Below are 25,648 nucleotides of genomic sequence, written 5' to 3' on the forward strand. Positions count from 1 at the left end.
TGTAGATAAAAAAAATATTTAATTTGCTATTCGTGCTTCCAAACAATTCTCATTTAATCTACTATCCAAATTTCCAAACGACGGAATCTGTAAATGAGAAATAAATACAGTGACTAAATATATAAATAAAAAATATTTAATATCTTATCTTTATTTTTAAACAATTTTTATTTAATCTATTATCTAAGTTTTCATACAATATCAAAATATATTTCAATCGTAATAATATAGATGATCTAGGACCGATCATATAATTCTGCAATAAACAAACAAACAACATTTAATTTCAAATCACAATTTTATATTGAAGTGACATGTAAACAAAACAAGGCTTATGACTCACCCTATTTTAAATATATCTGGATACGATGACAAAGTAAATGACAACTTTAATAAGGTTACGTTGCACATATTTTTATTGTTGTTTGTAATGGAAATTTTCATTCTATTCTTCTCACTAAGTTATGTGCAAGTACAGATGAAACTAGAAAATAAAATGTAGAAAGTATAAGACATATTTTTTTCAAATTCACTATAAAAAAAACAAATACACTAATTTTTTGAAATATCGCTCTTTTCTATTACAATTTTTTTAAAATAACTTAATCCTAAATTAAACTTATTTTAGAATCTAAACTTCAATTTATCAGGATCATCTGAAATATTTTGTTTTTAAGTTTAGACTTCAATTTTTCAATTTCAGAAAATATGTCAATGACTATGTCAACACCTAATGAATAACAATAACACTAAAAGCTTAACCACAAAAGCACCAAACAAAAATCTCCCGCTTTTTTTCTGCATAAACACATTTATTTCATGAGGTACGTTCTCTATGTATAGCTAACATAAATTTTTTTCCCAACTTTTTTTCAAAGAAACTTTTTTCTGTTAAATATATTTTCCTTTACTTTTTCTCTTCAGTTTTCATTTAAAGTAAACTTTCATTTTTTCATAACAGATATATTTTCTTTTTCCAAGATAAAATAACATATAAACATCATAGTGCACAAATTTTATTATATTCCATTTTCATGATACAAATCTATACTATTTTTGTACTACTTTCTGAACTAATACAAAACACTTCAGAAATATACATCTTCACCGTATGATTAGATTTTTTTTTTCAATCTGAAATCAGTTCCACTAACACGGTTCACTACAATATTTGATCAAATTCTTATTGAGGCAAAAACATTGAATTGGCTAACCTCACCGTCGATCATTGTAAGTACGTGAGCTATGTTACATATAGACGTTAGACTATATATGGAGTAGATATGCTGCTTAAATCAAATTAGATTAAGTAATCATCTGAGACGAGACACTGAATAAAGTGGTTTGCATTCGAAATTGTTGCAAGATAACTACTCTAAAGAAAATCTTTAATTTTTGAAAGATAAACTTAGTTGTTTCTTAAATGGAAATAAACAAATATTTTGACTCGTTGAGAAGTTAATACATAGTAAGTGTTCATTGAAGTGATCTAGAGGTTTTTTTGGGCAAAAGGGGAGCCATTTAACGGCGTTAGATACCGCCAATGATTTTCACACATCATCAACGTCCAGCAAAAACGACGTCATCAACCAATAACTCCTCCGACATTTATAAGTTTTTGGCAGAAACCGTTTCCATAACACAACATACTGCCTGTTTTTTTGCTCTCTAGACTCTATATAGACAGAGAGAAAACTACAAAGGTTTTTTTGCTCCAAGTAAGACACTTGCGGTAACACATACATAAACAATCATTGTCAGCTTCTTCTTTCTTTCTTGGCTCTTCTTCATCATCTTGCTCTGTTCACAAACTCTTTCGAAAACAGAACAAAGATATACATATCATCAAGAAATGGGAAAGAAAGATGAGAAAGTCGAAACTGTTCTTCATTTACTCAGACAGCAATCTCCTCTCACTCTTAACCAAGTACGTTTAGTTAATTTTTCTTAATAAAACGCATATATCTATCTGCATGTTTATTGTATATTCCATGAATAAAGCTTCCAACTTTATATTTGTTTTAGGAGAAGTTCTGTAACAAAGAGTGCGTGGAGAGATTCTTGGAAGGGAAAGGAAACAACGTGAAAAGAGCTGCGAAGCAACTACTGTCATGTCTTTCTTGGAGACAAAGCATTGAAATTGGTATGTTCTTCGATTTACTTATAAAATCTCAACCTAAAATAGTACGTTTTTGTTTTGTTTATTGCTTTTTGTTTATGTGTGTTAAGAGAGGTTAGGGGCTGAGGAATTCGCGACGGAGCTTTCCGACGGTGTAGCTTACATCGCCGGCCATGACGGAGACGTCAGACCCGTTATAGTAATTTATTCATACTCGTTATTGTTATCTTCTAATGGCAATAATATTAAATGTTACTTAATGATAACAAGGGTGAGGTTTTGATATACAGATTTTCCGTTTCAAAAACGATTATCAGAAATTGCGTACTCAGAAGCAGTAAGTTCAGATTAATTAATAATCCATCCACTCTTTTCACATTAATATTCAGATTAATTTTCATTTAGAATGTTGAAATCGTTTTTTTCTTCCTTTTTCAGATTTTTGCGTTTAGTGGCGTTCACGATGGAGACTGCAATATCGAGCATGTCCAGAAACGCGGAACGGCGCGTGGTTCTTCTCTTCGATGCAAGTAAGCAATTAGTAGTAGTTTAAGTAATATTTTTGTCTCTGGTAAGCTTCCAAATATCCGCCCGTGGGGTTGGTCTGTACTAAACGGTAATCTTCTGGGTCTGGTCTATTTGGTGTTCTCTCTTAATTTGGATCGAGGCTTGTCGGAGAGTGGGATTTCGGACATATGTATATGCAGATGTCCGAAGTGTCCCTTTATGTGTCAACGTTGAACTTCCTCTGTAATTACTCACCGTAAATGTCCAAATCTCTTCATTATCGTTCCAATATTTTTATGGAAAAAGTTTTAGTAGTTTTAATAATCATTTTAAAAAAGCTTCATATCTATTTAATTTTGAGTAATTTACTCAGCCATAAAGAAAAAGAAATCCCGTTTTGGAATTTTACTTCTCAAAGTTGAAAAAGCCAGCTGGTTATAAAATGTAATCTATTTTTTTCTCTTGTTGGGTTGAGACTTAAGACTTACTCAAGTCGTATATGTTTTATAGTAAAAAATGTAGACCTTGTTTACAAAAAACAATATTTTTACCATAAAAGTAAAAAAGGAATAATTAGTAAAATACGGTTCTAATCACGCTTATAAGATTTATGCTTTTTTTCCTGCACAAAAGGTTTTTCAAAATTCTACCTTTAAAGTTTTCATTCTTTTGAAGGAAAAAGAAGTACAATTTTATTCTCTGCTAAAATACATCTTTTAACTTTTGTTTTCAAACCTGATAGACAATTAATTATAAATGGCACTTGATTAATATTCTCTTCGTTTTTTTTTGCCTTGTTAATACAGGCTTTTTCAGATCATCCTCTGCCTTTGCAAATCTGCTTTTACCAACCCTAAAAATTATAGGAGATAATTATCCATGCCGACTTTACAAGGCCTTTATCATTGACCCTCCCTCTTTTTTCCCTTACATTTGGAAGGTAAAATAATAATTATCAGTAATTCAATAAATCATCCTAATTGTTATTACTTTTACTTTTTCTTCCCTAATTCTTATTACATGAATAAGCTCGATACACATACTTAACTGACAGGGCGTACGTCCATTCGTGGAGCTATCAACGCTCACGACGGTGATCTCTTCGCTGGACTATGACGAGCAGCTAGATATCAGCCACGTTTCCTTAGCATCCTCATCATCATCATCATCATCATGTCCTAGATCCGCTTCCCTACGTTTCGATGCATCATCGAATAAATCAGCGGTCGCGAGTGGTTCAGCTTCTTCAAGATTCGCGTTCACCGTATCTCATAACTCCTTGAAGCCGTGGTACCTTTCCTTCACTGACACGTCTCCTCTTAACGCAGCCGTCTCGACCGCGGCCTCTAAAGTTTCTCCGATCAGCTCGCGGTCGCTATCTTTCGCGTCTCCGGCGGCGCGTGGCTTAATAGACGCGAGACAACCCGCATGCATGAGAAAGAGTGTGTTTCCCTCGACGCCGTTGCAGGAGAAGACGAAAACGGAGACGTACCGGAAAACACCACGTCCGTCTTTCTTTCAGTCTCCGGCGATGTTTTTTCGCGGGGGAAAAAATGTTGGCGGAGGCGAGAAGTCATCACGTGAAGCGTTCGTACCATATCTGAAGTTTTACCGGAGACCGTACGATGAGACGGCCTATAGGTCTAAACTGCGGGGTCCACGTGGGTTTGTGTCGGTCGTGTCTTCGCACGTAAGATGTCGTCATGCGTCTTTATCTCAACGGTAATAACCAGGCTTCTAGCTATGACGTTAAAAATACGAGATTAAGGAACAAAGTATATACTATTAATTAGAAAAAGTACTACATTAATCGGTTCCATTACTCTACATTGCGATGATATTTATTATTTAATGAGCTTGATTTTAATTTCATTTGTTTCTAGTTGAGTCAAAAACAAAAGTTCACCAAATAGTTACTTCAAAGTTCAAACTACCACTTTAACAAAAGAATCTAAAAACAAAGAATAGCATCATGTTGCTTAACATCTTTTTCTAATAGATGCATGCATTATTTTTTCTCTTAGTCAAATAGAATGAGGAGTTAAAAAAAAGTCAAATAGAATGCATGCATTGAATATACAAATCCGTCTCAGATCCACGAATATAATTGAATATTAAGCTAAATTTAGAAACGAAGCGCTTAGCAAAACTATGATGGCAATCAAATATGATAAACATGCACATGCATATCTCTACTTTAATGAATAACTAGGTGTTTTACCCGCGATGTATGCTTAAATATTTTCAGAATTTTTAAAATTTTTTTTGTACACTATATTTATTATACTAAAATAAATCTTAAAATAACTTAATATTATATTTTTAATTATATAATTTAAAAAAATTATTTGATTAATATTTAATTATGTAATTTGTGTTTTTAAATTTTTATTAAAATACTTTTTCAGATAACAATACAATATATATATATATATATAAATTATCTCTTTTTTTTTAAATTACATTTTTAGATTTTGGATAATTCAATATTCTATTTTCAACTATATAATTAAGAATTTTATTTGATTAATATTTAGTTATATAATTCATGTTTTTAACTTTTTACTAAAAGACTTTTTCAGATAACAATACAATATATACATAAATTATCTCTTTTTTAAATTATATTTTCAGATTTTGGATAATTCTTACTATTATTAATTTTAATAAATTATCTAATCAAATAAATTAAAGTTTCTTTTTTTTAATTTAGTTATACATTTTATTTGATTAATATTTAGTTATATAATTCATATTTTTAAATTCTTACTAAAAATTTTTTCAGATAACAATACAATATATACATAAATTATCTCTCTTTTTAAATTATATTTTCTGATTTTGGATAATTCTTACTATTATTAATATTAATCAATAATCTAATTAAATCAAATAAAATTTGTTTTTATTTTTTAATTTATTTATACATTTTATTCATTAAGGGTAACAACGATTTGTTTTTAAATTTTAATTTTTATAGTAGAAATATTATTTTCAGATAACAACACAATATATATAATAGTATAAATCTTCTTTTTTTTAAAATATGTTTTTATTTGACAAATTTATCATAATTTACAATTATCTAGTATGACATATAAATCTAATATTATTAACATAAAATTTATTTTTAATTATATATAAAAATTTATTAAGAGTAACAACGACTTAACCAGTCTAACTTTCAACATGAGAGCTCCATTCCGAAAATTTACTTCGCAAATAATAGTATAGATAGACAACACAATGAGTTATAGCTCCGCCCTATAAAATTAGTACTAATTACTAATGGCATATCATCATCTCATTTGATCCATTTATACGTCTCCGCCCGCTACTATTAACTAATTTGCTACCGTTGGCAATTCGATAATTGCATTAACTAGATTCGAAAAATGTTATAAACCTTTCTAACCAACGTTTTCCGATGATGTATATGTAATACTCTCTCCATTCCTAAAAGATTTATGTTTTAGAATTTTCACACTTTTTTATAAAACATATTAAAACTTAGCTATAAATAAATAGTTTTTTTGTAATATTATATTTTATATATTTTTAAACCAATAAAATTTTAATAAGTGCAATTAATATTTCTGAATTTCACAATTTTTCATTATTAATTGATAAAAATTATATTAAAAATAAAAAAATAAGTATCTTTTGAAACAAATTTTTTTTCAAGAATATGGATTTTTTATGAACGGTGAGAGTATATGCTAGACTAAATTACAAAATGAAAAAGGACCCTTTGTGGAGAACAAACTATTAACTATTGTATATGGATCATTAACTTCAAGTAGAATCCCAACTTTGAAAAACAAAACTTAAAAATGCACGTGCGACGTTTATATACATGAATTCGAAGTCAATTGTTACATTTTAAGACACCGTGGTCGTGACGTTGAACAACTTAATAAAAATTTCAGTGTCGTTTTTGAGTTAAATGCACTTTGCATTTACCAATTTTTTTTAAAAAAAAATGCTTTCAACCAACGACATTGATATGGGGGAAATAAATGTCATATGTCGTTCTTATTTTACAAATATTGTAGTTTAATACTCCCTCTTTCACAAAAATATACTGTAGTATTACTTTTTAGTGTTTTAACATATATTAAAAAAACACATTAAATTACTACTAATAAATGTATATTTTTCTGTAATTTTTAGTATTCAATAATTTTTAACCAATAGTAATTCAATAAAGGCAACTAATTTTTTTTGAAAATCACAATTTTTTCATAGAAAATACAAAAAATCTATCTTTGTTAAACAATTTTTTTTCTAAAATATCTAATTTAATAAAATAGAGGAAATATCTATTTTGTCAAATAATCGTTTGTATTTTCAATACCGAACTTTAAACAAAAGCTCAGTTTTACCATTATTACTCCTGCGTGTTATTTAGAGAGATAGGTTTATTTAGTGTTTGAAATAATTACCCTATAAGGAATATATAGAAAGTTAAATAGAAATACATTTAAATTACGTTAAAGTAAGTTTTGATCAAAAATTAACACATAAGGGGGAAATTTCCTGTAAATAGCATCAGTAAAAGGTAAAAATAACTATATTTATATGTTTGAATTTAGGGTTTGATGATTATAGTTTAGGGTTTAGTATCTAAGGGGTGAGACAAATATTTATGGTTTAGGATGTAAGGTAATTTAATGTTTTATTGATTAATAAATTTTATTTTGAATTGTTTTTCTTTTTGAGTGCTATCTTAGTGACAAAAAATTCAAATGTTATTTAAGAAATTTTCCCAAAGTTTTTTGAAGACATTATAAAATAATACTTATATGGAATTAACGAAATGTTCTTTACCTGGTATTTAATGCATCATGTTCTTAAGGTAAATGCATTTTTATCACAATTTAAAGATAGAATCAAGAAAGTTTTGAAACTCATAAATATTACGAATAAGGATTAATATAGTGTTCTAAAACGCGCTAGGCATTCATTACGCGTTAGATGATTGTATAGCGTCTAGCCGTATAGGTGGACGCCTAAACGGAGTATATACGGATATATACATTTACACAAAATATAAGTATAAGATTAATATATATATACATTATTTTTGAAAAAACTGAACATAAATATATTTTAAATCCACTTTTATGTATTATATAGTCTAACATATATAAATAGTTTTAAATTATAAAAATTAAATCCATTTTAAATATATAAAGATGATAAATTTAAAATGATTTTGCAACAATTATACTTACTAATATCTAGAATCACATAAATACATAAAATAAGTATAAGTAATATAATAATAACATTAATAAAATAAAATATTAATATTAATAGTTTATTTTTTGAATATTAATGCTTAAAATCTGCCTAGGCATCCGCGTAAACCGCATAATGTCCGTCTACACGCTATTATTCGCCCGAATTATATAAATCCACATAAAACACTATATAACATAAAAACAGTATGGTTGACTACCGTATAACGCCTAAACGTCGCCTAGACAGACGTTTAGACCGTATTTTAGAACACAATATATACTCTCTCTATCTACAAATAATATCGTTATATATTTGTACAATATTTTTGTAAGCAAAGTCTTTATTTATCTTTCTCTAAAATGCTCACCTTCTAAGTCAGTATCATCTAGTTAATGACATAAGTATTGATAAGAATAAATTTGTAAAATTAAGAATTTGTTTTTGATGTGTGAAATATCTCAAAACAGTACTATGTGAAACTGTGAAATAGAAACAACCCAGGCAAATGATAACAAAGGCAACACTGATAATTTGCAACGTAAATTATTGTGTAAATACATTTGTACTCCAATATTCCAATAAGGGTTTTATGGACAATAAACCAAAAGAAGCTTTTCACACAGCTGAAGGAAATATATAGAAACGTTAAAAAGAAAATCCACTCCTTCAAAACTCTTTACATATTTCAATCTCGAAATGTAATTGCTAATCTTTTTAGTTAGAACTGCAAATTTTTTTATAGAGAAGTATTTTTGTTGATTGTTCTATTCTGGTTTTGTTATCCAAACAATTATTTTTATGGTAGTAGAATAACTTTTGATGTCAATAATAAAACAAACGAAGCTTTTCGTCTATAATGGTTATTGAATTGCCAAGTTGTCATGCCAGATTTCAAATGCGATCAAAATGATTACTAAGAACTAGTACTGTTCTATTTTGTAGGAGTGCCTCAAAATCCTCTTCGTTTGATGTTCTTTTTCTCGAAAACGAAAACGTTATAACTTTAATAGAGATTCCTAAATATAGCTTTCATATCTTATCTTATGAGATTGTATTCCGTGATGATACTATAGTAACATTGTAACGTTCCGATTATCCTTGGCTAATGGATATGATTATCTATATCCGTTCATTCAGTCCGTGGGTCCTATTCGTGCAACACATGAGCTAGATTTTTGGAGGTTCGAAAGTATTATTTGCTGACTCTGCAATCATCACATTGTTGGACCCAATTTCAATCAACTATGCATTGGGCCTGTGTAACTTGGGCTGCGCAACCAATTAAGAGAGGCCCGACTCCGACGAGCAAAAGGAGATCGATTTGAAGAGCCGGAGATTGCGGAGAGGTTAAGAGAAATCCAGAATCGATCCGCTATAAGAAGAGATCGATCGATACGAATAAGATGACGGAGAAAACCCTAGAGAGAGCAATACACACACATCGACCTCGTTTGTAACATCGAATCTTATTCCTCTTGTTGTATTCAATCTGATTAATCGATAAAATCTATCTTTGCCTAGTGGAATATGACTATATCATTGTGTTTAAAGATATTGTTGCCTACATCATCTTTACTTCCTCAGATTAAACTTTCAATCACTATAAAATACTTAGTGTAGATTTTAGGATCTACACGCATGACTTTTTATGTGTTTTGGTCTCACTCATTCGATATCACAAATCACTTTCCAATAGGTCTTACATCCTTCCACTCTAGCTCAATCACGCTTAATTATGGAGTTCTAAACAAATGTGTGATCGAAAAGGAAACATTTCTCTATATTACAAACCAAAATGTTACAATTCACCCTTTCTCACATAATGCAACGCCCTCGTTGTGTACCAAGACATGTCTCGAAGACGCCTCTCGGATCAGAACCGAGATGTCTAACTAGCTCTGATACCACTTGTAACACCCTAATCGCCCATGACTAATGGACCTTCCATGCCCGCTCACTCAGCTTGTGGGCTCCATTCCATGCGACGGACGGTGCATTAATTTTTTGAAAATTCAAAAGTCTTGTTTACTGATCCTGCAATTAACACATGATTTTTCTCCGTGTTTTTCTGATAGATCACCCATTTTGATGACATATATAGATAGCCAAAAAGTATTTCTATATACCAACCGGAATGTTATAGATATATTATACCACGAGATTAAAATTGTGATATATTTATACGAATCCTGCACCCCACAAGCACACAAAACATACTGAAATTAACATCTACATTGTGCACCCCACAAGCACAAAAAACATACTGAAATCAACATCTACATTTTTCTAGAAAAAACTCGGAAAATTAACATGCAAATAATTGTACATAATGATGGAAAGTAATACAAATCAAGAAGAAGAAGAAAAAAAAAATTCAAGAAGTACATCCACGCTGAGAAACCTTGTAAATGGTATGATATCGACATGAACAACGAGTGATCTGTCTCTAGATAGAGACACTGTTTGGAATCCCTTTACCAGTAAGTCCACCTTCTCTTGTATAATCCGTAGTGTTCGGGTACAAGAGAGTGTATGGTATGTTAACCGGTCCGGTCCGGTTCTTCAACCTCTTATCATTGTTTCTCCTTATAATATTGTTCTCTATCACCTCCAAACTCTTCCCAAACCGCTTAAACGCCTCTAAAGGCTCATCATCCGCAGTCCAGTTCGGGGAATCTCTCTGCCCTAAATAAATCTCATCCGTCGAATGCATAGACAAAATCTCAATGATGGAGATACCAAGCAGAGTTTGTAACTGCGGCGTGATGGTCTTCAAGAACGCAACCTCCTCGCTTTCCTCCAGCTCAGTGTACTCTTTCGTACCCGGTTCAGGCATGAACCGGCGGCTGACGGTAGGCCGGTTTGGGAGAAAACCGGCGTAAGGGTATTGTCCGAAGTTGACTGCTGCGTGAAGAGCAGAGGCGATCCAGATGATGATGGTGCAGGTTTCGATGAGGTCGTCGCGGGTTTGCATCGACGGCCACCATGACTCGTGTTGTATATCGCCGTGACCTTCGGTTCGAAGCTCCGTCCACCATGATTGGATCTCTGTATCGGTTTGGACGGTTCTGTCGTTCTTGTAGTAGAACGAGCAGTACTCTGTCACCCACGTCTTGATCGCTGACCAAATCTCTAAACCGTCCACTGCGAATGGATAATCCTCTATCAGAAGCTTAACGCCGTTATCGCTGCTCGGATCTTCAACGGCAACTCCTCTGCGAAAATAGGGGATTTAAATGTTACTTGTCAAACAAGAGTTCAAAAGGTTACTTGTGAATCAAGAAATAAAGAAAGTTTTTATATGCATGGAGGCGGTCTCTATTTAGGGGTTATAAACATTTTAAATATATTTTTTGTCAAAACATTTTAAAATATATGTTTTTTGGTCAAAACATTTTAAATTATATTTTTGATATAATTTGATGGTTATAAAACCTATGCATAGTAGCTATTAAGAATTTGTGACCAAGACTAATGTTTCATTAGTGTTTATGTATACCGTTTAAGTAGATCCTTGGGGAGAGCCTGATCAGTAAAAACCCAACTCTTGTAAATGGAAGAGGACATCTCCATGGCGTAACGACTAGGGAACACTGTTCTCTCCAGAACTCCATCAGAGTTTATGAGGACATGTCGCGCCAATGCGTTGATGTTCATCGTGTCACGGAAATGAGGATGAAGAAGCTTATAGATTGGGTGGACCACACTGAGTTGCCTATTTGAAGCGATTATGAACGGTTCAATCACTGCATGCGTTTGCAACCTACAAAAACAATAACATAACCGGTTACTTCAAACCAAAATCAGGACTCAAAGACACTAGGTTGTTTTACAGTGTCACCAATTAGTTAACTACCAGTGGCTTATAAGTTGGTGATAACCGGAGTCATTAACCGCGGCGTAAGCCTTAGCAAGCTGCCAAATCGTTCCCTCGACTCCTTTCTCTGATGGTGTGAAAATTTTGCTCACAGATCCGTGTGATTCACCTTGTGCGTGTGGAAGACTCAACTCTATGGCTAGAGGCTTCAGTGTTCCGTCTTCTTGAAGCAACAGAAGCGTTCGGGTCGCATAGGTTTTAGTGTTCGTTGAGTTTATCCGTGTCAAGTATGGCATCAATGCGTCATGATGATCCAATATAAATAGCTTGTTCTGTTCCAAAGCCTTTTTATATAACACAAAACAAAACCAATAACAGTTATGATATGACGATACAGCTGTTACTTGTTAAACAAGAAAGGTGTGTAATATACTTACTTCTTGGACACTGGTACCGTTCATGTGTGGTTCTATGTGCTCTTCTCGTATAGAACTGTTTTGGTTTCCATACTTTGCAGAGTCTAGATTACTCTTTGGAGGAAAATCCTGCAATTTATTTTATATATTCCGTAATAATTTCGACCATTATCTTTAATGACTAGGAGGTTTTGGGTTATAATGTCCGTACATTTCTTAGACAAAGATTTTACATGTGATTGAAAAAAAAAACTGAGTGATTTGATGAAAGTTTTACCTTGAGACGACTTATCACCACTGGATTGAGTCCAGCAAGCATTTCTCTAGCAAACTCTTCATCGGTTCTCCAAGCTGATCTACTCTCTGTACGTAACAACATACACAATCATCTATGTCAAAGTCTGTATGCATTTTTGGTTAATCTCTAACTGTTTATTTAAATAGAATATATTTGTAGGTTACGTTTGAGGACGTCAGGCAAGGGAAACTTCAAGAACCGCTCTCCATCATTGCGAACGAGCTCACGAAACATCTCCCATGGGATAATATCACGGAGCTTAGAAATGGTGTGACCATTGGCGAGTTTAATACTACCGTCATAGAGGTGAAAAACGTCTTCGAACGAGTCAAACTCGTTGATGGTCTTGTCGCAAATAGAGGCTATTTCAGGGACGAGTACTTGAGTCACCGACTTGAGTGCGTACGCGAGGAAATCAGAGAACTTCACGTGGCTAAACCGCTCGTCCCTCGGTACGTAGATGTTAAGGTTCAGTAATGCAAGCCTGCTCTCCGACTTAGGGTCTGATAAAAAAATGGTGTCGTGTATGTCAAGCAACCCATTGAGTTTTGCAATATAAGTGATGGCTTTGAATCAATGTTGAGTTGACTAACCGGATTTGGTTGGTTTACGGCCGGTTTTTCCTCGGCGAGGATAAGGGAATTCAAGTGAACCGCCGAGAACCGGACGGGCTGAGTCAGGTCCTTTGTCGGGAGCACCCAAGTCGTTGTAATAAGCGTAGTCGTAAACTCTGTCCCATTCTTTCAGTTCTCCTCCTTTCTCTTCTCCTCTTAGATTCTTTAGCTCTTGTTCTCTCAGCTCTTTAACTAGCTCCGGTGTTTCGCTTGGAAGATAAGCCTTTTGGATTTATAATAAAATAAATAAAAAAGAGTAAATATATTAAAGAATGTCAATAGTTGTCCCTGCCGAGTTACACAAAAGATTCTCTTAATTAGAAAAATAATTGGGATAAAGGGAGAGGGTGACTTGTAAAGATAGACATGTAAAGTCCGGTTTCATTATTTGGTACAATGTGTTACACACGCACACGTATATTCCAGACCTCTAAAGATTATGTCATATGGATTATGATTATGCTTCATATACTTATATAACCACTAACCAACATGTACACATTAAACTATAACAATTTAATCAATTATTTATTATCCAGACAATAATAAATCCAAACAGAAAAAACTCTCAAAATTAAAAATTAGAAATATTGACACTGGGGTCAAAGAATATTTTTGACAACTTTTGCACATGGACAATCAGAGCAATCCAGATTAGTTATATAAAATGCCAAGTAGATTTTTACCCAAAAAAATGCCAAGTAGAATACTATTATTTAGTACCTCGGTCGAAACAGTGCGTTATATTATTACTAACCCCACTTGTCCCAATTTCGTTTATAGCGTTTTACCTTGTTGGAGAAGAAAACGCGGTCGGAGCGGTATCTATGGCTTGGATAGATCCAAGAATTGCAAACGAAGTGTATGGCACCGCCTTCACCCCCGGGGAAGTTGCGAAGAGTGAGGGACTTAAGGTAGAATTGGCTACGGTGATGGTTCTTGATCACAAACGCAGCCGGTGGTCCCATTGACTCGTCCCAATCAAACGTCACTCCAAACGCGGTTTCCTCTGCGGTTACTGACGTTTTTATCTTTGTCACCCATTTTTCCAGATGTGCTGCTTTTCCAAGTCTTCCTCTCTTCTCATTGGCTGGTTTACATTATACAAAACATGAAAACATTACTTTCTTTAAAATAAAACAAAACAAATCTGTTAGGGTTTATTTAAAATGTTCATGTAAAACAACGGTAAGTCTACTAGAGTGACTAATTAATCTTTAGTTCTTTCTCTGGTCTGATTGAAATTACTATAAGATTTGAAATCCGCGATTTGATTTTGACCAATTGATAACAGATAATCAAGGCCCCATAAACACCCGACTAATCATCACTTTCATCATGAATATAATATGCAAAACATTACTGAAGAAATCGTATTCTAGGAAAACAAAAAGAAATACTTAAAGATGTCCGTTTCTGTAATTATGTACATGTAAACGGCTCGAGTAAAAGAATGAACGAATACCCGGGTCGGGTTGGAGAGAACTGATGAGGTGGAGAGAAACACGACGACCAAGAAGCTCATGGATTCGATCGAGAAGAGAAGCCATGGTGTCTTTGAAATCAAGAAGGTTCTTCTTCATAACAACCACTTCTCCTTCTATCTTCATCGTTTTCTTGGTCTTCTTGTTCTTCACATCTTCCTCCATCGTCTTTGTCTTCTTTGTCTTGGGTTTGACGCATAAGATCTCTGCAATATGGGTGTGGATCATGGCGATATATATTGCAGAATTTTCTCAGAGTGAGAATGAAGAAAAGAGAGAGAGAAAAAGAATGAGATTCTATGCTTGGAGAATGACGAGAAAGATGTGCGATTATATAATGTTCCTTTTCATCGACTTTGCATTATATAAGCGTATATGATAACACAAATCTGTTGTGAATGTGGTATTATATTTATATAGGTAGCTAAACAAGAAGCAAAAAAAAAAGAATTGCCAGCAAAAGTTTAATACTATTATTTTTGGTATATAGATAACGAATGGCTTTGGAATTAATTAGTGCATGCATTCATCTCCTTGATATCAACAAAGTTTTTTGTAACACGGTGAAAAAATAGTGTTTACATTTTTTAGTATTACCAGTTTACCACCAGTTATACTTATATATCTACTTACCTGTGTTGAATGTCATTTTTCTAAGTCAAGGTCTTTAAAATAGTATTTTCTTCTTTCTTTTTTGACTTGTCTACCTACTTTCTTCCTATGTAGATGTGATGATAAACTTTTATATTAGGGTGTGAGTCTGGCAGAAAATAAAGTAGCCATCGAAATCCTCTCTGATGACGTCATATAATTCTAAAATAAAATTAATTTCTCATATATATACATATATATATATATATATATATATATATATTAATATTTAGATTTTAATTAACTTGTAAAATACTGAACTCGTTTAATCTTTTGTCTGCTATTTTTTATAATTATGATTGCATTTTCCTTTAATTAAACAAGAGTTGTGACTGGTTGATGTTGAGCCAAAATCTGTTGTGAATTGAACTGGTTGTACCTAATCGTTGGATGAACATAAGTTGATGTTGAGCAAAAAAAACGAAACAAGAGTTGTGACGAACCGAAGCATTGTACTTGTGGATTTTTTTAATGATGAGAATTCTTCTTCATCCTGCTGTTAGAGCTGCTCTTAGCTACTACTAAAATCATGGATCCACCCCTGCTCAGTGTGATGTTTAAACCGAGACCATAGGAAGTAGTTGAAATAAATGTGGCACAATGATATATAAGTAATATAGACTAAGACCACTTTGTTAATAATATAGATTTATATATAAACTGACCAATGGATATTTGACTATCCTACTTGCAGCCATCATATATCAAATTATGAACAACCATTCTATTTTCTCTGGTTTTGCTAAAATTAATTCTATGTTTCTTTTGCTTTTACGTCTACGTTTGTTTTGTTTTATTTAACAACTCATTGATCAAAGATGCATGTAGCATCTGCACCCAGCTTGTAAGCATATCCAAAGAAAAAAAAATACTAGAAACAAGAAACAAAAAAAAAAGAGAGTAGAAGAATACAATACGAGCATTTTTTCAAAAAAAAAATAAAAATACAATACGAGCGGTTTGTTTATTCAGTAATATTTATAAGAGATATATATCTTAAGATACTGCAAAATAAGTGTTACTTTAAGAATATACTACAAATTTGGAAAAAATTACATATACTACTTTAAAATAAACATGGTGAACATGTACTATTTGATCCTTAGTTAATGCTGGATTAACAATACTTTCAGGCTCCAGCCACTAAAGTACGAAGTTTAAAGATTATATGTTTTTAATAAAATTTGAAAGAGTTCATTTTCATCTACAAATACGAAATTATGCTGTTGACTAGAAAATAACTATGTTAGAATCATGTTTGGGTATGTTTTTCGTTAAGGATTTTGCATGTTGGGAAGCATAAGCATTTGCCAAAGTTTCAAGAATTTGTGCAACATCTTAATCCTTTCAATTACTTCATATATAGTCGTGGAAGATACACCAAAAGCAACTATGATTCAAATTGATTGATAGCCTCTTATATCTCGTCATGGAGAAAATTAAACAATGACCAAAGAAGCGACTTTATATACAATTAACGTAGAAAATGAAACAAACATATTCTTTTCTTTTTTGAGCAACGAAACAAACATATTCATATATGAGAAAACGCTAGTTATGAAGGGGAGAGAATCCAGCAAAAATAATATGAGAAATAATATAAAACAATCAACAAACAGAAATTAGTTCGTAAAAAAAGTTAGAAAAAAACAAAAAAAATTGAAATTGCTCGCCGCTGATACAAGCCCATATCTGTAAAAGCATACAAGAGAAATATCGGTCGAGAGAAACCTTATTGGAGGAGGTGTGTACCACCGTCAAAAATATGTTTTCAACCGTGTTTGGAATCAACACGTTTGAAAAGTGCAATATAAAATAAATAAAAATGGTAAACAATAAATAAAAATCTGAGTTTCAAAAAAAAAAAAAAAATCTAAGAAAAAAGGTTTAGGTGATGCTAATTTTGTTCTTCAGAGGTGTTATTCATTGCTCGCAAATACGCAGAGCCGGGTTAATGTACGGGGCAGTCAGTGCCACCGTTCCATAGCCAACTCCAAAATTTAACATTTATTTATTTATTTTTGTTTATATGTATAAATTAAGTATAATTTTTAGTTTAAATCTAGATATTATTATAAAACATAGTAATATAAATATTTTTAAAACGGATTAGTTTAATAATAATTTTTAAAATGGATTAATTTAATAATAATTTTAAATTATTCGTTTTGAAAAATAAAATTGATAGCTGTAGCCTGTAGCATAAATTTTCATAGGACCTCCAGTTGTATTGAGCCAGGCCCTGCAAATACGGTAAGCTAATAGTAATAGTAAAAAGAAATAGTAATGGTAGTGGTAACAACGTTAAAAAGACACGAAAGGAAATATTGGCGTTGACTTTTATTGCACCCCATGAAATCATAAAAAAAAATTCAAGTGATATGTGAATCACATCCGGTTTTGTCCAGGACCGGACTTGGTCTTGATAGGGATCTGTGGTTTGAAATTAGTTTGCATTATATTACTTTCTTCGTTTATCATATTGTTTTGTGTGACATGGGTACTCTGTGTTTTGTTTGTTGTGTCCCGTGTAAATTGTTATTTATCAATTCATAAATAAGAGAATGTGGTTTCGTTAATCTTTGACCAACAAAAGAGAACGTGGTTTAGCCTGTTAATTAGTTACAACTTGTATTGCAAAATGTTGGGATAATTAATTCAGAAGCAATTCATGATGTCTAGAACAGAATGTCTGTCTTCTCCTTTTGCTTAAACGATTTCTGATTTCTGGATTGTTTTTCACAAAAAAAAAGCTTTAATAAAATGAAATGTTTTCATATTTTATGATATAAAAAGATCTAACATAGATTTCGATTACAAAAGCCTAAGAAAAAAACGATTAAACCTAAAAGTAGATAGTTTCACTTTTGACTATAGAAAAGAACAACTAGAACTAAGCTTTCCAGACTAATATGTTGTACTCTTACTCTATTAATTAACAAAACACTATATTTGATCTTTTGGTTTTACTGCATTGCTTTCTGTTTCCATAGTATCATGAAAAACCTGTTTAATTTACCGTAACACAAAACATATGATTTTAAGCAAATCTTACAAGTTAGTTAGAGAAAGCTAGAAATATATGGCTGATTTATTTATTTTTTACATAAATGGCTAATATGGTTAAAGATAAATATTTATAATTTTAGTGACTAATTCTATATTTTATACATTTGTTAAATAAAAATTTTGGAGTTTTTGCCGGTTAATTATAGAATGACACACACACAACCCCAACCCCAGGGTCGGCCCAATGAATCTATAGGCCCTTGGGCAAAATAAATTTTAATATTTTTTTACATACATATATAACTAATTTGAATTTTTTGGACTCCTTTATACCTATTTTTTTTTCTAAAAATCGGGTCCTTGTTGACATTATATATGGGAAAAAAAGTTTGGGCCCCGGGGCCCACGCCCCCTTGCTCCATGGTCTATATATATATAATAAATAATTATTTAAATAAAAATATATTTTTTTATGTTTTTGAATTATCATTTTTCAAATTTGAACTTTCATATAATTTTGTTTTGAATTTTTCTTTTCAATTTTTTTTTCAATTTTTTTTTGAAAATCGAAAATTATTTTTGAATTAGAAAAAATTATCTTAGGATTATAAATGTCGTTTGTTCTTCGTTAAAATTGAGAACAAACGTGGTTATTGTAAATATGAAAAGTGATACTATGAATATTGTATTTTTGATAATTTTTCATAAATGTGGTATTTTTGGTAATTTTCTATAAACATTAGATGCTTTCATTATGGTTTTCATCTTCTCTAAAAAAAATTCTTGACCTTTGATTAGTATGTCGGATTGAGCAGATATGCGATTTCACATTTGTTTGTCCAAGAGCCTGAGTAAATGAGCAAAACTCCCGTCTCCAACTCAAATTACTGCAGCTTGGAAAGCATAGTGGATTAGGAATGTGGTGGTACTATTTCCAACATCCTCTGCCATAATTTGCAGTCGCTGATTCCAATTAATGATTAGTATAGCTGATGTTCAGAAGATTAATGGTGATGCCTCTCCACACAACCTCCAAGAACAATGACATGAAAAATAAATGATCCCTCGATTCCATAGTACTCATACATAGCAAACACATGATAGTCTATTCATGCAATCTTCGCTTTGTGAGTCGACATCACTGGACCAGACCAAAGGAATGTCGAGCTATTTGACTTCTTCATCTGTGTGTCTTACATATGATATACTTATTTATATGTGTTGACATTTTGATTTCTTAACGAACTATATCAGAGTATGTCCAGCGTAGTTTGTGGTCGATAGCACTTGGTGCCACATCTTGGGGATGCTGGTTTTTCATTCTTAGGATCCTGTCTTCATACATTTTCCCTCTATTTAGGTCCTCATATATAATCGCAATGTTCATCACAAAAGTAAACGCAAGGTGGTAGAGTCGAGCTAAAAATCTGCACCGTATGATACAGTACAGTTGATTTTGATACGGATTCCATATTTCCATCGTAGCTTGATATAAACTTTGTTCAGAATTTGGACTTTCGTTAATAAGATCACGCCTGCCACTCACAAGTATATTGCAACAAGGCTATTCACATATATCTCAAAAGCTGGACTCTATGGAGAACGAGTTGATTCTGGTGCTTAACCATGTCTCTTGTTTAGCTTCTGTACTCCATGGACTCACTGACGCTCCACCCTATGTTCAGTCACATATCAAGGGTAATCTAAACTAGCATTTTCACTTCATTATTACACCTTGTAGACTTAGCGTTGAACCTTTGCTTTCTACCAAGTGCATCAATTTGAAATTTCAGATATTTCAAATCTTCATAATTGTGAATAAGTGTGTTTTAACATTTTATCTGAGATTTTAGAGACAATGTTTCCCTTTATAAAGCCACTAGTATTATCTCCCATACTACGTACTGGCACTATTTTATAAAATATGTTTATTTTGATTTTTGAATATACTAGTATTAGAAATTATAATTAAGATAACATTAAAATTTTGATGTTTATAATTTACAACAGTTCAATATAGACACAATATATATAATGTTAATATTTGTTTCAAAACCAAAATAATCATTAAATATGATCGAACAACAAAAGTAAATATCTTGCAAAAGCATAATTAAATGTCAACTTAGTTTTGAAGATAATTGAGGCTATTATATTTTGTAGTCATTTTCTTATTCTCTCACTCACGTTTACTTTTTTGGTCATATTCTTTTATATTTCTTTTTATACAACGATGCCATTTGCTTCGGCATTTCTTTTTATGAGGGAATCTACGAAAATTCAATAAAAATATATAAGAAAAAAAAAATCAGAAGTGTATCCCCTATATATTATTTGAGAAGCATTACAACTTCTTTTTGTAGCCACATGTCATCACTAGGATGATTCTTAGAATCATTAGAGAAATATGTTGGTCCATCTAATTATATAATAAGTTTTTTATTAAACTAACAATAAATTCATTATTAATGTATTTCATTATTTCCTTAAATAAAATTACGAAATTGCCTAATGTGGTTAAAGTATATATATGACAATTAATGATTTTGAATAATAAAGATTTGATAAAAATTAGTGTATATTCTATCATATTTGTTTAATTTTAAACTATTAAATAAATTAAACAACCACAATAACCATATAATAAAAAATTTAGATTTTTCTATATATGTTATATTTTGAATTTTGAAAAACGATTATAAATTACTAAAACTGTTAAAAGTTTCACATTGAAATGATTACAAAATTATATAAGTAAAAAGTATAATTTAATTAATTATTAATATTGATATATATATATATATATATATATATATCGTTTTAAATTAAACTATAAACCATATAAAATACATAAATCTTTTAGTTTCAAAATTTACTTTGAACAATTTTTTGGTAAAAGTTTTGAACGAACATTGACAACTTATTTGTTTAAAATTATAAATTATTAAAACTATTAATCTCACAATGAAAATTTTGTTGTTAGTAATTTAAATCTTTTGCTATAAAAGATACAAATGATCAAAAACACTATATGAGTAGAAATCATCATTTAATAGACATTAATATTAAAAATATACTAAAATATACTATGTATGTTAGTATTATTTAAATTTAATTACATATCCTATCAAATATTAAAAAAAAATTGGATTAATAAAATTGATTTATATGTTCACACCAATTTAATTATATATTTAATAGTTACTGACTTTTAATTATTCAATATATATTTATTATTTCATAATATGTAAAAATATTTAATACAGAAAATAATTTTTATATATAATGTTCATCCCGCGCAAGGCGCGGGTCTTAACCTAGTGTTGAATTAAAAGTAAAGAAAATAAGATATCACCACATTTATCAGACATAAGAACGTGAGAGTTTTTTTAAATGACGTGGTAATTAAATGTCAACTATATTAGAACGTGAGAGTTTTCTTTCTTTCTTTTTGTCAAGAACGTGGAACTGATAATGCAGAAATTTTAAGGATTTAGTCATTTGGTATTTTAGAAATTTTAGGATTTAACATTATTTTGTCGCCATTTTTTTTAAACAGATGCCACGTGTCAGATTTTAATTTGCTAGGTAACTTGTGTTTTAGTATATAAAGACTTCGTAATTGATAATGATATGTTGTCTTAACTAAAAAACAAAAACAAATATTGATCAACTGAAGGCAGATGTTGAACACCATGCGACTGAGGATGAGCACCATGAGGCTGAGGAGATTGAATTTCATATTCATGGAAGACCGAGATCGGCAAACAAATCACCCATGTAACTCCATAAAAATAGGGGTGGGCACGGAGCAGATACTACCATAAATTTTAATATTTGTGATTTGTTTCATAGTTTACGGATATCTAATTTTTTGAGTTGTTTTGTTTCGGAAAAATGCAGATATCCGGTTTTTTAGATATCTGAAAGATTTACAAACATTTGTGAATATTTATGCATATTTACGAATATCTCGTCCACTTTGTTCAATACGAATAAATCTAAAAAAACATTATACAAGTTTATTTCAAAAATATTTTTAAATAATATTAAACAAAAAATAAAAATTGTTGAAACTGTATGTGCATAAATTCAATTTTTTAATAAAATATAAAATTTTAGTTTTTATAAAGATTTTGTGTATCCTTCTTAATTGAATACTTTTATAAGTAATTTTATAAATAAAATTATTAAAAATATATGTTAAATAAAAGTTTTATAAATTATACATTTACAACTCTCTATTTAATTGTAGATATACTTCTATTTGTATAAAAACAGAGCAGAACAGATATCTGACTCTGAAATTTTTAGTATTTGTGATTTGATTATTTTTAATGGATATTAGATTTTTAATATTTGCTTTGCTTCAAAGTCTTACAGATATGTAGATTTTTTGGATCGAAACGAATAACGAATTGAAACAAATTTAACGGATAAAATATCTAGCCCTAATAAGAAATTGTTTAGATGATGATTAATTTGTTTAGTTAAGTTCTTACTTTTTAGATATCGATTTTGATAAACATTGTATTAAAGAAGAGGCTATTTATTATAGTTTGTAACATTTTTAGTGGTAACGCAAAATTTACAAAGATTAAGGAGCTACTTAAGTACTCCACTCTTGAGAAAGCGTTTGTTCATTATAAAGACCATCCAGCTGTCTTGGTGCCAATTTTGCTATGTTTCGATGGTTAAGCTGATACTAAATAATACTCCCTCCGTATTTTTTTTATTTGACGTTTTCCAGCTTTACACAAACATTAAGAAAAGTGATACAATTTCTATTTTAACCTTTTCAATTGCTTTAGATTGACTAAAGATGCTAGAAGTCACGTTAATATTACAAGGGTAGAAACATCAACTTCTATCATTATTTGCATTGAACTCCGTAAACGTCAAGTATATTGACACAAAAAAAAATCACTAAAACGTCAACTATTCCCGAACGGAGGGAGTAATTAGTAACTACTGTGACTCCATGAGAAAAGCCGTTGGATAGGTTCATATGCAGTTATCATAAATTTGAAGTTAAAAAAAATTGACCGCGAACTGGTTGTTGTATGCAATTGTAGCAACCGACTGAAAATTGGTGATGATAAAAAAAAAATTGGTGATGATCACACTTTCTTAAGAGTGATGGTATTATTCTTTGATGATAACGTTGGCTGGTGTCACAGAAAAAGTTAAATCACTAAAAGCAGTTGTATATGTAAACTATATTACTGTGTCTGAGGTAAAAAGAATTGTCTTTTTTTGTTAAACGTAAAAAAAATTTCATCTATTTGTCTTTTTGTTTTTACCTTTGATAGTCCTTAAAAACCAAAATTGTTTATTTTAGTATATGAATATTTAGAAAACGTCTACCTACCATTTATTTATTTTTAAAATTTATAATTAGTTACCAAGGGAACAATTTTTCAAGAACTTGGGTTGAGGAAAATAAATTGTAATTGTTTTCCTTTGGCCAAAAAAGTATCTTGGTGTTATTGGAGGAATTGCTACCGGCGACGCAATGTGGTACAGTCGATCTAAAAATCTGCATCCTATAAAACAATATTTGTAATCGCAACGTAACTTACTGCCAGTGGAAATTTTGCATCATATGAAAAGATATTTGTATTAGAGATATTTTGTAAATATACATTAAAATAGTGGACCGCTAGCTCATTTGGAGCTTGCAAAATGGGTACCCTACATTTTTGATACTTCGAAGCTGAACCCCACACGTTTTCAATTATTAGCTTACATAACCTGCACTTTCGATTGTGTGGCTCTTTGTCAGAGTCAGAGCGTCCAAACAAAAATAAATTGAAAGTGAAAGAAAAGAGAGAGAGAAAAGTAAAGGAGATAGCAAGTTGTAAAGTTCAACAATAGGAGTGTTGAGAGAAGATAATCCAAATAAATTTTTGGATGGTTAAGGAAAAAAAACTAATGATTGGTTTGCATTTGACAGATCTAATGATTAATCTTGGTTTAACTTCATGATTCATGATATAGACACACTGCTCATTAGGAAAAAGAAATGCGTTATACATTCATAACTAGATGAGGAAAAATATAATTTTTATTTTGTACTAAGAATTAACATTTGTGTCATTGATTTATTAACTCAGAAGGAAAATACTCGAGTATTTTCTGTGCTAAATGGGTGCTTTTACAAACGTTTACATGTATTTATTATGAGTTTAGAAGTCACTGATATGAGAAGCATATAATACAACACCGAAAGTCCACGCTTCTTCATCAACTTTGCCTAATTTTAAATGGGGTTTTTGCCAAAACTAACCCACAACTTGATTTTAATCCCAAACCTATACCCAAACTTGAATCAAATGCAAAACTAACCTAAAAGCCTAGTGAAATTACAGCTCAGCCCCTTGTGACCAAACAAAAAAAACAGAAGCCATTTTTACGAATATAGCCCCAGTAAATCGTCTGAGTCGTCTGAATTGTTGGAAGTCGTCTAGACGACTGAAGTTTCAGTCGTCTGGTACCAGCTTATTTTAAAAATAATTTATAAATCTTGTAAAAAATATTTTGATGCGTGAAAAATAAAAATCAAGTAATTATAAACAGTTTTAAGTGATATAAATTAAGATATGATAAAATTGATTTGTTTTAAAGATAGATGAGTGGAAGTAGTGTATCATTATATTCTTTGGTTTAGGAGTTTGGCAAACATATGTTGTAGTATTGTATGTATTGTTAGGGTTAGATCTTGGAAAACTAAAATGTTTTTTTCAAAAATTAGTTTTCACCAATATGTGTTTATTTCTGTGTATAGTAAACACTTTTCAAGTTTGATTTGATTTTATGAAGTGTTTAATTAGATAAATAAGTTTAGGGGTTATGTTTAGGGTGTGGACGACTTATATTTCAGTCGTCTGTTGAATAATTTACACGGACGACGTATATTTCAGTCGTCCAGACGACTTACTTGTAAGTCGTCTGGAAAGTCTTCTATTTTAGTTTCCCGCTAAAAATATTTAATTTCCCGCTAAAAATATTAAACTCTTCTGGACGACTTACATGTAAGTCGTCTGTTTTAATTTCTTCACCAGACGACTGAAATGTAAGTCGTCCAGGAAGTCGTCTGAGTCAAAAATATTTAATCTAAATGGATTTTTTGTCTCCCTATATAAAGAAAAATTTACACATTCTCTCTCCTCCTCTCAAATGGCTGCAACAAAAATGTAATGTTCATCATTCTAAAACTCTCCAACCTCTCTCTAATCTCTTTGACTTGAAAACACCAAACTTTATATGAATTTTTCAGTTTTGTCTCATGTATTTCTTACTAATCTATCTCTTTTCCAGGTTTTTAATCAAGTGGTACTCATCTTCCACTAATTTAGAGGTAGATCTATTAATTTTAGATATGTATTTTTGTGTGTTCTATAAATGTAGATTTATCTAATCTTCCACTCATTTTCTCTATTTTTAAGTCATTTGAACGTTTTTGGATATGCAGGTTTTTCAGATC

At 31.0% G+C, this 25,648-nt stretch overlaps 2 protein-coding genes across 2 annotated transcripts; one reads left to right on the top strand and one right to left on the bottom strand.

Annotated features, from left to right (window-relative positions):
• Window positions 1–1,464: 1,464 nt before the first annotated feature.
• LOC106453915 lies at window positions 1,465–4,498 on the top strand. The gene is made up of 7 exons (XM_013896114.3): window positions 1,465–1,927; window positions 2,026–2,143; window positions 2,230–2,318; window positions 2,410–2,456; window positions 2,558–2,649; window positions 3,433–3,566; window positions 3,681–4,498. Exons 1-7 carry the CDS (start codon window positions 1,853–1,855, stop codon window positions 4,350–4,352), a joined length of 1,227 nt encoding a protein of 408 aa, XP_013751568.2. The 5' UTR covers window positions 1,465–1,852; the 3' UTR covers window positions 4,353–4,498.
• A 5,680-nt stretch (window positions 4,499–10,178) lies between these two features.
• Window positions 10,179–14,962, bottom strand: LOC106453908 (linoleate 9S-lipoxygenase 5). The gene is made up of 9 exons (XM_013896105.3): window positions 14,484–14,962; window positions 13,810–14,108; window positions 12,998–13,241; window positions 12,569–12,907; window positions 12,384–12,469; window positions 12,128–12,235; window positions 11,730–12,034; window positions 11,373–11,636; window positions 10,179–11,088 (listed from the first exon to the last, which is right to left on the bottom strand). The coding sequence occupies exons 1-9, from the start codon at window positions 14,728–14,730 to the stop codon at window positions 10,320–10,322; spliced, it is 2,661 nt and encodes an 886-aa protein (XP_013751559.2). The 5' UTR covers window positions 14,731–14,962; the 3' UTR covers window positions 10,179–10,319.
• Window positions 14,963–25,648: the final 10,686 nt, after the last annotated feature.

This window comes from Brassica napus, chromosome A1 (assembly GCF_020379485.1).
Source record: "Brassica napus cultivar Da-Ae chromosome A1, Da-Ae, whole genome shotgun sequence".
NCBI lineage: Eukaryota > Viridiplantae > Streptophyta > Magnoliopsida > Brassicales > Brassicaceae > Brassica > Brassica napus.